General features: G+C 41.6%; 2 protein-coding genes across 2 annotated transcripts in view; one reads left to right on the top strand and one right to left on the bottom strand.

Moving 5' to 3' along the window:
* Positions 1 to 14,353, top strand: part of LOC117037930 (zinc finger protein 333) — a 1,118,586-nt gene that overhangs the window by 77,944 nt on the left and 1,026,289 nt on the right. The window lies entirely within an intron of this gene.
* LOC117037927 (adhesion G protein-coupled receptor E2-like) overlaps positions 1 to 14,353 on the bottom strand; it is a 38,285-nt gene that overhangs the window by 6,378 nt on the left and 17,554 nt on the right. The window contains exons 10-17 of the mRNA XM_033134463.1: positions 13,415 to 13,464; positions 13,210 to 13,287; positions 12,576 to 12,753; positions 9,038 to 9,145; positions 8,652 to 8,872; positions 8,288 to 8,467; positions 5,256 to 5,453; positions 4,765 to 5,000 (exon numbers count right to left, since the gene is read on the bottom strand). Of these exons, the coding sequence (XP_032990354.1) occupies positions 4,765 to 5,000; positions 5,256 to 5,453; positions 8,288 to 8,467; positions 8,652 to 8,872; positions 9,038 to 9,145; positions 12,576 to 12,753; positions 13,210 to 13,287; positions 13,415 to 13,464 (1,249 nt within the window). The remainder of the gene's footprint in view (positions 1 to 4,764; positions 5,001 to 5,255; positions 5,454 to 8,287; positions 8,468 to 8,651; positions 8,873 to 9,037; positions 9,146 to 12,575; positions 12,754 to 13,209; positions 13,288 to 13,414; positions 13,465 to 14,353) is intronic.

Below are 14,353 nucleotides of genomic sequence, written 5' to 3'. Positions count from 1 at the left end.
AGAAAGTAAACGTGGTCTTAAATCCCACAAATCTCACATCAGGTAGGAGACACATAATTAGACACACTGTAAGAATACAACAAAAATGGGAGGCTTCATAGTACATATTTTCATAGTGTACCATTGGATGTCATGCTGAGTTTTGAGTCTAATGAATTAGGATGGTTAAGGAAGATTCCCCAAGAAAATTGTGTTTGAGCTGAGATTTGACCAATGTGTGGATGATACTGAGGTTGTGTTGAAGCATGGCAGAAGTCTGCACATGTATTGACAGGTTTTGAGAGTCCTGTGAACCTGACATGGTTTTAAGCACCTTTCTCGCACTATTCAATTTAATTTCTTTTCATCTGTTGCAAAACCCATCTACTGAATTAAAAAAATGTATGTCTTCACTGAGATGTATTTCACATACCATAAAATTCACCCATTTAAAGTGTACAGTTCAGTGACCTTTAAAATAGTCACAGAGTTGTGCAATCATCACTATAATCTAACTTTAGAACATTTTCAAATCCTCAAAAAAAAACCTCAAAAACAAAAAATAAAACAACTCATTCACATTAGCAGTCACTCCTCATTCCTGTGAGGCTCACCTCCCACCAGATCCCCATGGCACCATTCATTGACTTTCTGTCTCTATGGATTTGCCTATTATGGACACAAACGGAACCATACACTATGTATTTTATAACTGGATTCTTTCACCTAGTATAATGTGTCCATGTTGTAGTATGTTTTTATGGCCGAATAATCTTTTTTATTCTTTTTAATGGCTAAATAATATTTTCTAGTATAGATACACCATTCTGTTTATCCATTCATCAGTCGATGGCTATTTCGGTTGTTTCCAATTCTTGCCTATTTTGAATAATGCTGCTAGGAGCATTCATGTACAAGTTTTTGTGTTCACATATGTTTCCATTTGTTTTGGGTATATACCTAGGAGTGGAATTGCTGGGTCATGTGGTAGCTATGTGTGGGGACAGAGCCCCAAAAAGCAGTTTCCAGGCTCTCGGCCTCACATAGAAAGGTGCTGGCTCAGGTAGTAAATGGCCATCGACTGATCAAATGGCCATCAGCTGTGCCTAGTTGGCCGTCAGCTGTAACCAGTGAGCCATTAGCCATGAATATAACTGCCCTGGCTAGGCTAGTAAAAAGAAAAAAAAGAGAAGAAGGGGGAGCTAGCAAGAAGATGGTGGCTGAGCCTGCAAGCGGCGCAGTGAGGGTTGAGAATTGTGTTGCTCCTGGTTCCTGTGTCTCCAACCCAGCCGCCAGTGAGAGTATAGTGGTATGACTCCCCTACCTATGGCTCCGTGGGTGTTCCTTTTTGGCCTAGCCATATCCTGCGTTCTTGTGTGGGGAGCGGGACCAGAGACCCCGCCGGACGCCCCGCACGACATTTGGCGAAGTCGGCAGGATCCCCTGCACTACACTATGCATGTTCAACACTTGAGAAACTGTCAAACCATTTTCCAAAGTGGCTACTTTATTTTACATTCCAACCAGCAATGTATGAGCCTTCAAATTTTTCTATATCCTTGCAAACTCTTTGTATTGTCCTTTTAAAATTTTAACCATTTAACCTAATGGATGTGAAGTGACATTTCATTTTGTGGTTTTTGATTTGCATTTTCTTAACGACTAATGATTTTGAGCATCATTTTATGTACTTATTCATCATTACATATGTTGGGAGAAATGTCTATTCAAACCTTTTGTCCATTTTCAAATCAGTCTATTTGTCTTTTGTTGTTGAGTTATTCAATTTAATTTTAACAATGGTGCAGAACAGAAGTTCTCTTAAGAGTACAGATTGGTAACTGAAGCATAGAGGGCTTAAGACTATTGCTCAAGGTTTTACTGATAGTGACAGAATTCACTCTTGATCCAATTGTCATGCAGGGTGTCATGCGGGGTCTCTGGTCCCGCTCCCCACAAAAGAACACAGGACATGGTGAGGCTAAAAGGGAACACCTATGGAGCCATAGATAGGGGTGTCATACCACTATATTCTTGCTGGAGGTTGGGTTGGAGACACAGGAGCCCCACGATCTGCAATCCACCGTCCTAACTGCAATCCGCTCTTGCTAGCCCAGCCACCGTCTTCTTGCTAGCCCCCATTTGCTGCTAGCGTAGCCACAGCAGTTATATTAGTGTCCAATGGCTCACTGGTTACAGCTGACGGCCAACTAGCCACAGCTGATAGCCATCCAATCACAGTTGATGGCCATTTACTACCCGAATGAGCACCCTTCCACGTGAGGCCAAGAGCCTGGAAACTGCACTCCTGGCTCTGTCCCCACACCAACATCAGAGGAACATAGAGAGAGAGAGGCAGGGTATTTACTGCAGGACAATAGAGAGTGTGGTAAGACATTTTTGTACAATAAAATGTACACCGAGAAGAATGTAAGCAAGAAAGAACTGAGGTGTCCAAAAAGGATTCCTGGAAAGAGTTCAGTTGATACAGGTGAGCATAAATTTTAGAAGCATATTGTGGTTAAGAGTGCACGTTCTGGGAGACTGACTTCTTGGATGGAGGAGTGAAGACTTTTCTTCTAAAACAACAAAAATATAAGCAAAACCATTTCAAAACTCTGGCAAGTACCCAACACCACAGAACTAACTGAAAATAGTCTATCCAAGGAAAGTACTGAATCTTGATAAGACTGGTGAGGAAGGAGTCTTGATGTTTTAACTGGCAGCTATTTCCATTCCTTCTCTCCCCAGCTTAGTAATAAAGCAGCCAAAAATTGGTAGCATGCAGACAACGGAGAGATCTGACTATTTTTGGAGCATCACCACCATTCCCAGAGCACAGTGAGTAATCTTTTTCTGACCCATTAGCTCCCTGGGGACCTTATATTCTCCAAATTTGGTGTCTATTTGATTTGACTGAGAGCTCATCTCGGTGGGGGATAAAAAATGTTTATCCCTAGGGCATTACCAAAGCAATAGCAAACTACCATCACATCACTAACTGCCTAAGGCTGTGATTTCAGGTGGAGTTAATAAGACAGCATGGTACTGGTATAAAAACAGACACGTAGATTAATGGAACAGATAGAGAGCCCAGAAATAAACCCTTGCTTATATGGTCATTTACTCTATGACAAAGGACTCAAGAGTATACAGTGGGGTAAAGACAGTCTATTCAATAAATGGCATTGAAACAACTGAACAGACACATGCAAAAAAAAAAAAAAGAAACTAGACTACCTTCTTACACCATATACTAGAATAAACTCAAAATGGATTAAAGGCTTAATGTAAGACCCAAAACCATAGAATTTCTAGAAGAATACATAGGCAGTAAACTCTCTGACATTTCTTAGTGATATTTTCTAATGATCTGTCTCCTTCGGCAAGGAAAACAAAAGAAAAAAAATGAACAAATGGGGCTATATCAAACTAAAATGTTTTTGTACAGCAAAGGCACCCACCAACAAAATGAAAAAAACGGCCTACTGAATGGGAGAAGATATTTGCCAATGATCCATGTGATAAGGGGTTAATAGCCAAAATTTATAAAGAACTCATACAATTCAACACCAAAAAAGCAAACAATCCAATTAACAAGTGGGCAGAGGACATGAAGAGATATTTCTCTAGAGGACATCCACATGGCCAAAAGACATATGAAAAGATGCTCAACATCACTAATCATCAGAGAAATGAACATTAAAAGCACAATGAAATATCACCTCACAATTGTTAGAATGGCCATCATCAATAAATCAACAAACAACAAGTGTTGGCGAGGACGTGGAGAAAAGGGAACCCTTATGCACTGTAGGTGGGATTGCAGATTGGTGCAGCCACTGTGGAAAACAGTATGGAGGTTCCTCAAAAAATTAAAAATACAACTACATTATCACCCAACAATCACATTTCTGGGTATTTACTCAAAAAAATCCAAACACTAATTTGAAAAGATATATGCACCCTTATGTTCACTGCAGTGCTATTTATAATACCCAAGATATGGAAACAACCAAAATGACCATCAGTAGACAATCGGATGAAGAAGATATATATATATATATATATATATATATATATATATATATATATATATATATATATACACACACACACACACACACACACACACACACACACACAATGGAATATTATTCAGCCATAAAGAGAATGAAATGTTACCATTTGTGAGAACATGAATTGACCCAGAGGGCATTATTCTAAGTGAAATAAGTCAGACAGAGAAGGACAAATACCATAGGATCTCACTTATATGTGGAGTGTAAAGAACAAAACAAACAAAAAAACAGTTTTATAGATACAGAGAACAAACTAATGGTTGTCTGAAGGGAAGGGGTTTAGGAAACTGGGTGTAAAAGGTGAAGGGATTAAGAAATACAAAGTCATAGTTTAAAAATAGTCACAGGGATGTAAAGTACAGCACAGAGAATATAGTCAATAACGTTGCAACAACTATGTATGGTGCCAAGGGGTTACTAGACCAATCAGTAGGGATCACTTCATAAATTATATAAATGTCTAAGCGCTGTGCTGTAGCTGAATATAAAATAATATTGCATGTCAACTGTAACTGAAAAATAATAATTAAAAAATAAAGACATTCTCCTTAATTATTATAAATTGCTACCAGAAAGATGCCCTAGGCATTATTACACAGTATCTCTCTCCATATTATGATCTAGCATAATCAAAATGCTGCGTTGGTTCCCTGCTGGCCCTGGTCATGTGGAGAAAACAAGGACAGTGGGAATTCGCACTTACCGGGTGGGTGTCCCATAAAGGTGAGGCCCGGACGCTGCGGAAATGGCCACGATCACAGCCGGGACTCCGTAGCCCACAGGGAACACGAACTTCTTCATGAACCTGCTCACGCTGGAGTAGTTGACCACCGTCAGGTTGCGTGCAGTGAGGAAGAGGTGCAGGCCCTCCAGCAGCATCCAGGTGAAGGACGCCAGGTAGAGGTAGTGTAAGGCACCCGCGATGATGGCGCACAGCACCTGGGGGAGGAGTGAGAGTCACCAGGGGGCGTCAGGGGGCGTGGCCCCAGGACCTCTCCTGCACCTTGCCATTGGGGAGAACTCGGATGTGTATGAAGGAGGTGTTACAAGAGGGTTTGTCTGCTCGTTGCCTCACTCGGTGTGAAAGTGGCGACTCACCGCGCTAACCTTCCCGCAACCCAAGGCCATTTTATGAAGATGTCGATGCAGTATCCCCTGGGCAGGGCAGAGGGTCCTTTGGGACAGTGTCAGTACCTTGGGCTCAGTTCTGTCGATGGCCGTGAGGAAGAGCAGGTGGGCCAGGAAGAGGCAGAGCGAGAGCTGCAGGTGGAGCGAGGTGCTGGTGTTCTGGATGGCTTTGCACAGCAGGAAGGTGAGGGCCGCCAGGAGGAGGCACAGCAGAGACAGGCTCAGCCCCAGGTAGGTGATCACAGCCAGGGCGGGATCCTCCTCCTGGGACCCAGCCAAGAGAGATCACAGTCACACTTTCCTGCGCTGGGGTAATGACCCTTCCGTGCTCTTTAGTTTTACTTTTCCTTCTCACAAAATCAAGAAAGGAGGAGCCAGGTAAATGTGTGGTGTTACTGGGTAATGTTAAGTTTTCTGGGGTCCTGAACTGATTAATTCAGAACCTGGGAGAATTGAGGGATAGGAGAGTCCTTACCGAAGACCAAGCCCTGGAACTCATCGGGTTTCTTTTCCTTTAGGCTTTTGGGCCTGACTAAGCTACCTAAGGTTACCCTGTGAGGGTCACGGAGGCACGGAGCTCAGGGCTAAGCACCATCCTTTGTCCTCATTACATCATTCTGTGTGACAAAGTCTGTACCTGAAGACTCAATATCCAGGTCTCACCTCCCTGCAACACCTGTTCCTTGCTGGTCAGGAATCCTTACAGATTTAGAAGTGGATCCTGGGTTAAAGGAGGACAGCCGCTATGCTCTGATGATGGGGGCACCTTAAAATTCTTATTTCCTGCCTCTTTTTTGTGAAGCATCTTAATTATAAGAGGAGCATTAAAAAATGCCACCAATTCTATTTCAGCATAACTAGGGGAGATAGGAGAAAGGAGACAGGAGAGAAGAGGGAAAGGAAGAAAGGGGAGAGGGGAAGGAGAACGAAGAGAGAGGGGAGAGATAGAGGTTGAGATTGATAGACATAGAGATAGAGAAGGAGGGAGAGGGAGAGAGAGAGAGAGAGAGAGGAATGTGCTAATGAACAAGAGTGGAAGTAAAAGTGTTCAAAATTGGTCCATTTGAATAAGAGCAATATATATTTTGGCACTATTTTTATTTTTGAAACATGCCTGTGAGTTTGAAATGATTCTTTTTTAATTATTATTTTTTTCAGTTTCAGTTGATATTCAATATTATTTTATACTAATTTCGGGTGTACCGCATAGTGGTTAGACATTTATATAACTTATAATATGGTAAAAAATAAATAACAAGTCTTCCAAATGATTTTCATGCATACCAAATATCAAGTATCTTTAGTCTAACAAAATAATTTCCCTACTATATAAAAAGCTCACACAAATCTGTAAGAAATGTATCTACAAGCCAATAGAAAAAGAGACCAAGCATGTGATCAAATTGTTTCTGGAGAAGGAAATATGAATAGTATTTAAATAAACATTATCCATTCCACTCAGATGAGTAAACATCCAAAAATTTGATAATAACCTTGTGATGAGGTGTAAGAAATCACCTTCATGTAATGCTGGTGGGAGTGTTTACAGGTGTGACTTCTATTTGTTGATGATGGAAAAATCTACCAACATACAGTTATGAATTTGACCTGGAACATGTACAGTATATTCAAACACGAGAAAAATGAAGTGTGTGTAAACAATTGCAACATTATTTGTATTAGCAAATGATCAAAATGAAATGCCCACTGTGAGAAGACTTCATGTGTAATTTATGGCGCATTCACACAACAAAATGCAATTTGGCAATAAAAATAATGGAGTGTGTTTTTATAGACTGGATTAGAATAATCTCTTAGATGTAATAATAAAAACATAAAAATGCACAACAGTGAAAAAAACACTCCATTATGTGTGTGAAAAGAGGAGGACCAAAGAACAAATACATGCATTATTTTTCTATGTATAAAATATCCATAGAAAAGTATGGGAGAAACTAACAAATTTGGTTGTCTGAGGCAAGAGGAACTAGGCTAGGTTGGGGTTAGGGGTGAGATACAGACTCTTCAATGTTTTTCTCTCTTATTTGGTTTGAATTTGAAATGCAAATATTTTAACTCTTCAGTAAATATAAAACAGTATATAAATAAAAGTATGACTATTGTGTTATCTAGTGATGTGGCAGGAGGAAACATGGCTTTGAAGTGTTGTTCACACTCCTGGTGGTTCTTATGTGGTCTGACCATTGGCTGTGACCCTTTTCACGTGGGTGCCATGTTATTTCATAAAGGCCCCATTACTTGATATCACCTGAGCTAGTTTCTGGTGTTGGTGAACTAGAGAAAGTAACCACCTCACCTGGCCAGGGAAGAAGGCAAATGTGGCTCCTGACTCACCTGTACTCACTGGCTCCCCTGGCCCCTCTGACCATTGCCAACATCAAACCTTCCTTCCTGCTGCCCCTGAGCACCCCTGTCCTGAACAACCCCGTGGTAAACAGAATTCCGATTTGGCAACCACATCCCCACCTGCTTGTATACATATCACTGCTTCTGTGTTTTCAGTCAAATGCCAATCTAGGTGCTGCTGTAAAGGTATTTTGCAGGTGAGGTTCAGGTCCACAATCAAATGACTTTAAGAGAGGGAGTTTATCCTGGGCCTGACCTAATCAGATGAACTCTTAAATGATCTAGGATGTTCTTGGATAAAAGATTCAAAGTTTGAGAGAGTTTTAATGTGAGGGAGCTTCTTCCTCTCTGGACTCCAGATAGAAACACTAATGCAATGTGAGAGGAACACACCAGAAATGAGGCAGGTAGCCCATAGAAGCTGAGCATGGTCCCCAACTGCCAGCTAGCAAGAAAATGAGAAATCAGTCCTACAACCACAAGGAACTGAATTGTGCCAGCAACCTGGGAGCTTAGAGGAGGACACGAAGCCTCAGATGAGGTTGCAGCCCTGGCTGACAGTCATTTCAGCCAGTGAGACTCGGGGCGGACACCTCCGCTCCACCAGGCCAGATTGCTGACCTGAGGAAACTGCGAGTAACAAATTTTTGTGATTTTTTTAATTTGCTACATGTGGGAGAATTTGTTATACACCACTAGAGCTTGAATGCAGCCCCTCTTAGGGCTCTCACCTGCAAATCATACGGGGCCATGAGGACGGCAAAGCTGCTGAGGTGGGTGCATTGACAAGTGGTGCTGGCGTCTCTGGTGCCCACGATCCAGCAGCCTTTGGTCGACCAATAACCACTTCCGTTCTGGCCATGTTCCCAGAAGACACAGAATACCTCCTCCCTTGGTCCAGGGGTCACTGACTGTAGGAACGGAGCATAGATGTGAACTGGTGGTTCTGGTGCTCAGAAATGCTGACCCAAATCTAGCTTGTGAAGGGCTTTCCTGGGGAGATGATGTACCAGTGGGGGAGCCCCAAGACCCCCAAGGCGGTGCCCAGGACTCAGGCCTCCTCCACACCCACATTCCCATCCTATCAGGACTCACATGTTGGAAGATGAAGGTGACTGGGGAGCTGAGGTTCTGGGTGTTATTATTGCTCAGAAAGGCTGAGACGACATCTGAGAGCAGGACGGGGGAGACTCCCGGCCGCAAGTCCTTGTGTGTCTCCTGCAGAACTGCCTGCTTCTCAGTGTCCAGGACCAGCGGGGCCTCAGCCAGCAACTTGCCCATCCCCGGGGTGGAGACAAGGCCCACGACAGAAGGGCCTGCAGGACGAGGCCAAGGGTGACATTTTTGGGGTGCCCAACAGGTCCCCTTCTTCTTTAGGTAGACTTTTTTCTTGGGGCCCCACCATAGCCTACACCATCATTGAAACTTTAATTCTCTATTTGTTAAATCCATGGGCATCTTCTCCCCACCTCATCCATTACCTGAGTCACCAGATTCCTCTACTGTGTCCCAGTTTAGCAGCATCTTTGCCTGATTAACACTCAAGGTGACATCCCTGTGTCCTTGCTCCTTCACCTTCAGGGACAGCTCTATGAGTTGTGGGAGTTACATAAAGGAATTAGGTTATGAATTCTGCCTGCGGTGGTTGTTATAATTCCTCATTATATATTTTTAATATGTTATATAAATATTCTCTATATAGCATATACATACTGTATATAACATAATATTTATATATTAATAATATATATTATTTATAAATATCAGTGTTATTTGATACACATAATAATAGTATTACACATAATATTTGGTATACACAATAACGGTATATATATTATGTGAATTTACAAAGGATTATAAGAGAATACCATGTGCAATTATTCAACAACAAGTTGGATAATCTAGACAAAATGGAGAAATTCCTAGAGACACAAAAACTACCAAAACTAAATTAAGAAGAAATAGAAAATTAGAACACACCTATAACAGATTGAACCAGTAATTGAAAACTTTCCAAAATGAAAAGATCAGAACAGATGGCTTCATTGGTGAATTCTACAACCAGTTATGGATTAATTAACATTATTCCTTAATAAACTCTTCCTTAAAATAGAATAGGATAGAACACTGCATAAATAATTTGATGAGGCCTCCATTACCCTGAAAACAAAGTTAGATAAAAACATCACAAGAAAACAAGACTGTAGACCAATATTTCCTATAAATAGAGATGCAAAATAATTCAACAAAATAGTCCGAATAATTTTATCTAAGGAGGTTCAAGATTTGTACATAAAAAAACTACAAAAATTATTGAGAGAAATTAAAAAACTTAAATAAATTAAATGACATCCTTTGTTCATGATTGGAAGACTTAATATTGTTAATATGGCAATAGTCCCCAAAGTGATCTACAGAATCAATGCGATCTATATCAATATTGCAACATAATTTTATATACTTTTTTTGCAGATATGGAAAAGCTCATCCTAAATTTGTAGGGCATTGCTAGGGGCTCAAATACACAAAAGAAGGGGCTCAAATACCCCAAACAATCTTGAAATTAATAAACAAATTTGGAGGACTCACGCTTCCTGATTTCAAAACTTAATGCCAACCTACAGTAATCAAAACAGTATGGTATGGGCATAAGGATAGACACTTAGACCAACAAAATAGAATTGAGAGTCTAGAAATAAACCCATTCATCTACGGTCAATTGATTTTCAACAAGGGGTGCCCAAACCCTTCAATGGAGAAAGAATAGTCCCCTACAAATGATGCTGGGACATCTGGCTATCTACACACAAAAGATGGAATTTGGTACCCTACTTCATACAATAAACAAAAATTAACTCAAAATGAGTCAACGACCTATGGCTAAGGGCTAAAACTAGAATAATTAGGAGAAAACATAAGAACAAATCTTCCTGGAGATGGATTTGGATATGGATTCTTAGGTGTGACACCACATACACGAGCAATGAAAGAAAAAACAGAAAAACTAGACTTTATCATAACAAGCATCTGTTCATTAGGGTGAAAGTACTATGAAGAAAGTGAAAAGACAATCTATGGAATGGGACAGCATATTTGCAAATCTCCTGTCTCATAGAGTATATACTGTTAGAATATACCAAGAACTTTTACAGCTCAACAAAAAAAGCCTAACAACCGAATTTAAAAATAGACAAAGGAATTAAGTAGACATTTCTCCAAAAAAGATACACAAATGTTTAACAGTGACATTAAAAAGTGTTAAACATCATTAGTTATTAGGGAAATGCAAAACAAAACCATAATGAGGTGTCACCTGACATACACTAGAAAGGCTATAATAAAACCAAAAGCAGACAGAAGTAACAAGTATTTCTGAGGATGTGGAGAATGGAACCCTTGTACATTGTTGGTTGGGGGAGTGAATGGAAAAGTAGCCAGTTTGGAAAAATACTCTGGGTGTTCCTCAAAAAGTTGAACATAAAATTACCACGTCACTCAGAAATTTCACTCTTAAGTTATGTGCCCCAAAGAGCTGAAACAATTATTCAGACAAAATTGTACATTAATATTCCTAGCAGCAGTATTCACAATAGTCAAAAGGAGGTAACAACCCACATGTCCTTCAACGGATGAATGGATGAACAAAAGGTGGTCTTTCCACACAATGGAATATTATTCAACCACAATAAGGAAAAACATAGGATACAGGCTACAACATGATGAACCTTGAAAACTTTGTTAGGCAAAAGAAGCAAAACTATAATGTCACATGTTGTATGATGATTTTATATATATATATATATATATATATATATATATATATATATATATATGTTGTGTGATCATTATACACACACACACACACACACACACACACACAGAGGGTGCCAAAAAATGTATATATATTTTAAGAAAGGAAAAAACTGTATTAAAGTTGTAATACTCAATATATACTGATAACAAAAGGTGAATACAAGTCATGTGTATACATTTTTTTGGCATATATATATGCGCTGATATATATATATATATATATGAACTGTCCAGAACAGGCAAATCCATAGAGACAGAAAACAGAATAGTGGTTACCAGAAGCTGGGGGAAGGGGGAATGAGGAGCAACTGCTTAGTGGATACAGTGTTTACTTTTGGGGTGATGAAAATACTTTAGAAATAGAGGCGATTATTACAACTCTGTGAGTGTACTAAATGCCACTGAATTGCACACTTTGGTTAAAATGGTCAATTTTATGTTACATAAATTTTACCTCAATAAAACAGATCATATATTATATAATATTAAATTTATATATTTCCAAATTTAATTGTTTTCTTTTGAAGCCATTTGTATTTATCTTAAATTCTTCATTATAATTATTTTATCTGCTCATAATTTATTTTACAATGAATATGTATATTATTTACAATTTTATCATTTGTTTTAATTGAGGTATAATTGATATACATTATATAAGTTTCAGGTGTACAATATACTGTTTCAATATTTGTATATATTACAAAATGATTGCCATAATAAACCTAGTTAACACTCATCATCATAAATAGTTACCACATTCAAAAATTTGTGATAAGAACTTTTAAGGTTTAGTCTCATACTTTAAAATATGCAATTCAATATTATTAACTATAGTTGCCGTGCTGCACATTATATCTCCATGACTTATTTATTTTATGACTGGAAGTTTGTACCTTTGACCCCCTTTATCCATTTCAACCACCCCTCACTCTCTTCCTCTGCTAACCACCAGACTGCTCTCTGTTAATCTATGAGTTTGTTTTTTAAATTCCACATATAAGTGAGAGCATATGGTATTTGTCTTTCTCTGTCTGTCTTATTTCACTTAGAATAATTTATTCATTTCTTTTTAAGCTCTTATTTTCATGTGTTTATGAGAGTAACACTGAGATACAAGTGTGGTCACTCAGGTCCAGTGAGACTGGAAGAGGAATGAGGTGGAGAAAGGCCAGAGCAGAGCCTGGGGGCAGAAGGGGTCCTTACCTGTGCCTCCAGCTGTATTAAAGGTCAATGGCCCACCCGGCAGGGCCTTGCTCAGCGATCTCAGGACCTGCTCCTGGCCAACCAGCAGGCTGGTGGCCACACAGTGCTGCTCTGAGCGGGGCAGGGTCACCAGGTCTCCGGGGCTCTCCAGTAGATCATCCACCACCTGTATGACGCCCTGGGGGGATGGCGACACAGCCAGTGGGACATGCGCCACAGAGGTTACATGAAGACCCTGCCCACTCAACCCCGGCAAAGAGAACCCACAGATGGTCTATCTGGGGATAAAGATGGTGCAGTTGGATTCCCTGTGTCTTTGCCCCTGGAAACTCAGAGGTCAGCCCTGGAAGCCACCTTTGGGTAACTTTGCCCCTGGAGTCCAGCTACTCATAGGAATGCCTAGGGTGACATAAACCCAACAGGCAAGGACAGCTTGAAGAAAGGTGTTAACAAGTGCCCGGGTGGTCTCACCGGGAGTACAAATACCTGCGTGTCCGCTCTTCCCACCAACCCTCGGAGAGGCGGGGCCTCAGAGCAGGAGGCCACTGTGTTGGGGTCTCTCTGCTTCCAGACCCAGTTTTCCCCAGGCCTCTATGAGATGCCTCTACTTGCCTCCCCTGGGTCCTGCCCTTACCTGGATGGTGTCCTGGGCCGAGGAAGACACGATGTCTCTGCCCAGATCGTGGACTCTTTCATAGAAGCCGGAGAGCCTCTGGAGAGGGGAGATGAGGTGGTCAGAGAGCCTCACAGGTGGATGGGGGAACTTGGGGTGAATAGGTGGGTACTGTGGAATATGCGGAGGGATTTCCTACCTCTTGGTCCCTTCTGGGGCCACTCACCTTGCTCTTGATTCTAGGGGGTGAGGTCCATCTGGAGAAGGAGATTCTTGCTGCCAACAAAACAGCAGTTCATTCATTAGGCGCTCGCTTGCACGTGTGTGTAGGGGGAGGAGTCTGGGGCCAGGTCGGGCCAGGTACCAGATCTCCAGATTGCCATTCGGTAATTCAGGGACGTGGTTTGGGAAGGCCCCACGTCTCCCCCCCTTGTTAGTGGGCTCCTTTTCTTATACACATGGAGGTGTCCTGTGGGTGAATGTGATGGCCTAGATGCTTGTTGTCCAGAAGTGCATGGACTCGGTTTGAGCCCTACCTGTCTGACAAAGTAGGCCTTCTTGGGAACCGAGTGCAGGGGAAATGCTGCATTTCATGACAAGGACCTGTCCTGGGTTCCCGTGATGGCCTTTGTCCTAAGTCCCCCAAGGGCAGCTGATCACTGGCTGAGTTTTCCTTGGAATCCCATTGACCCTGTCAGGGCAATATAAACTCCCCTAACTCTAAGAAATCTTGATGGAGATGCACCAAGAACCGCCCCTCCTGAGACAGGCCCCACCAAAGATTAGGCTATAGGGAGGGGCAGGGAGAATAAAGAAGGTGCTGGACAGGCCAGTGCCACTCAGACAGTGGCACCAGGTCAAGGTTGGACATTGGGGGCTGACCTTCCAGCCAGGCATCCCTGGGTGCCTTTTTCTGATCCCTAAGAAGGCATCCCCAGGACTGGCAGGAAGCAGTGAGCATGCACATCTGAGAAAGGCCAGCAGAGGTGAGGGCTGGCTGCCTGGAGAGGGGACCAGGGTCTGATGGGCCCGGGATGGCAGGCGTTTTGTCATCTGGCTGCTTGGTCTCCCACCAGGACACTGACTTGGGTAGCTCCACCAGTTGGGCAATGATCCTTGATGATGCCCTCTGTTGCCAGCTGGTCCAGACGGGAGACTCTTCCAT

The sequence above is a fragment of the Rhinolophus ferrumequinum genome, chromosome 18 (genome assembly GCF_004115265.2).
Source record: "Rhinolophus ferrumequinum isolate MPI-CBG mRhiFer1 chromosome 18, mRhiFer1_v1.p, whole genome shotgun sequence".
NCBI classification, from domain to species: domain Eukaryota; kingdom Metazoa; phylum Chordata; class Mammalia; order Chiroptera; family Rhinolophidae; genus Rhinolophus; species Rhinolophus ferrumequinum.
Note: the sequence above shows the minus strand (reverse complement) of the source record. Positions and strands in the feature narration are given on the sequence as shown.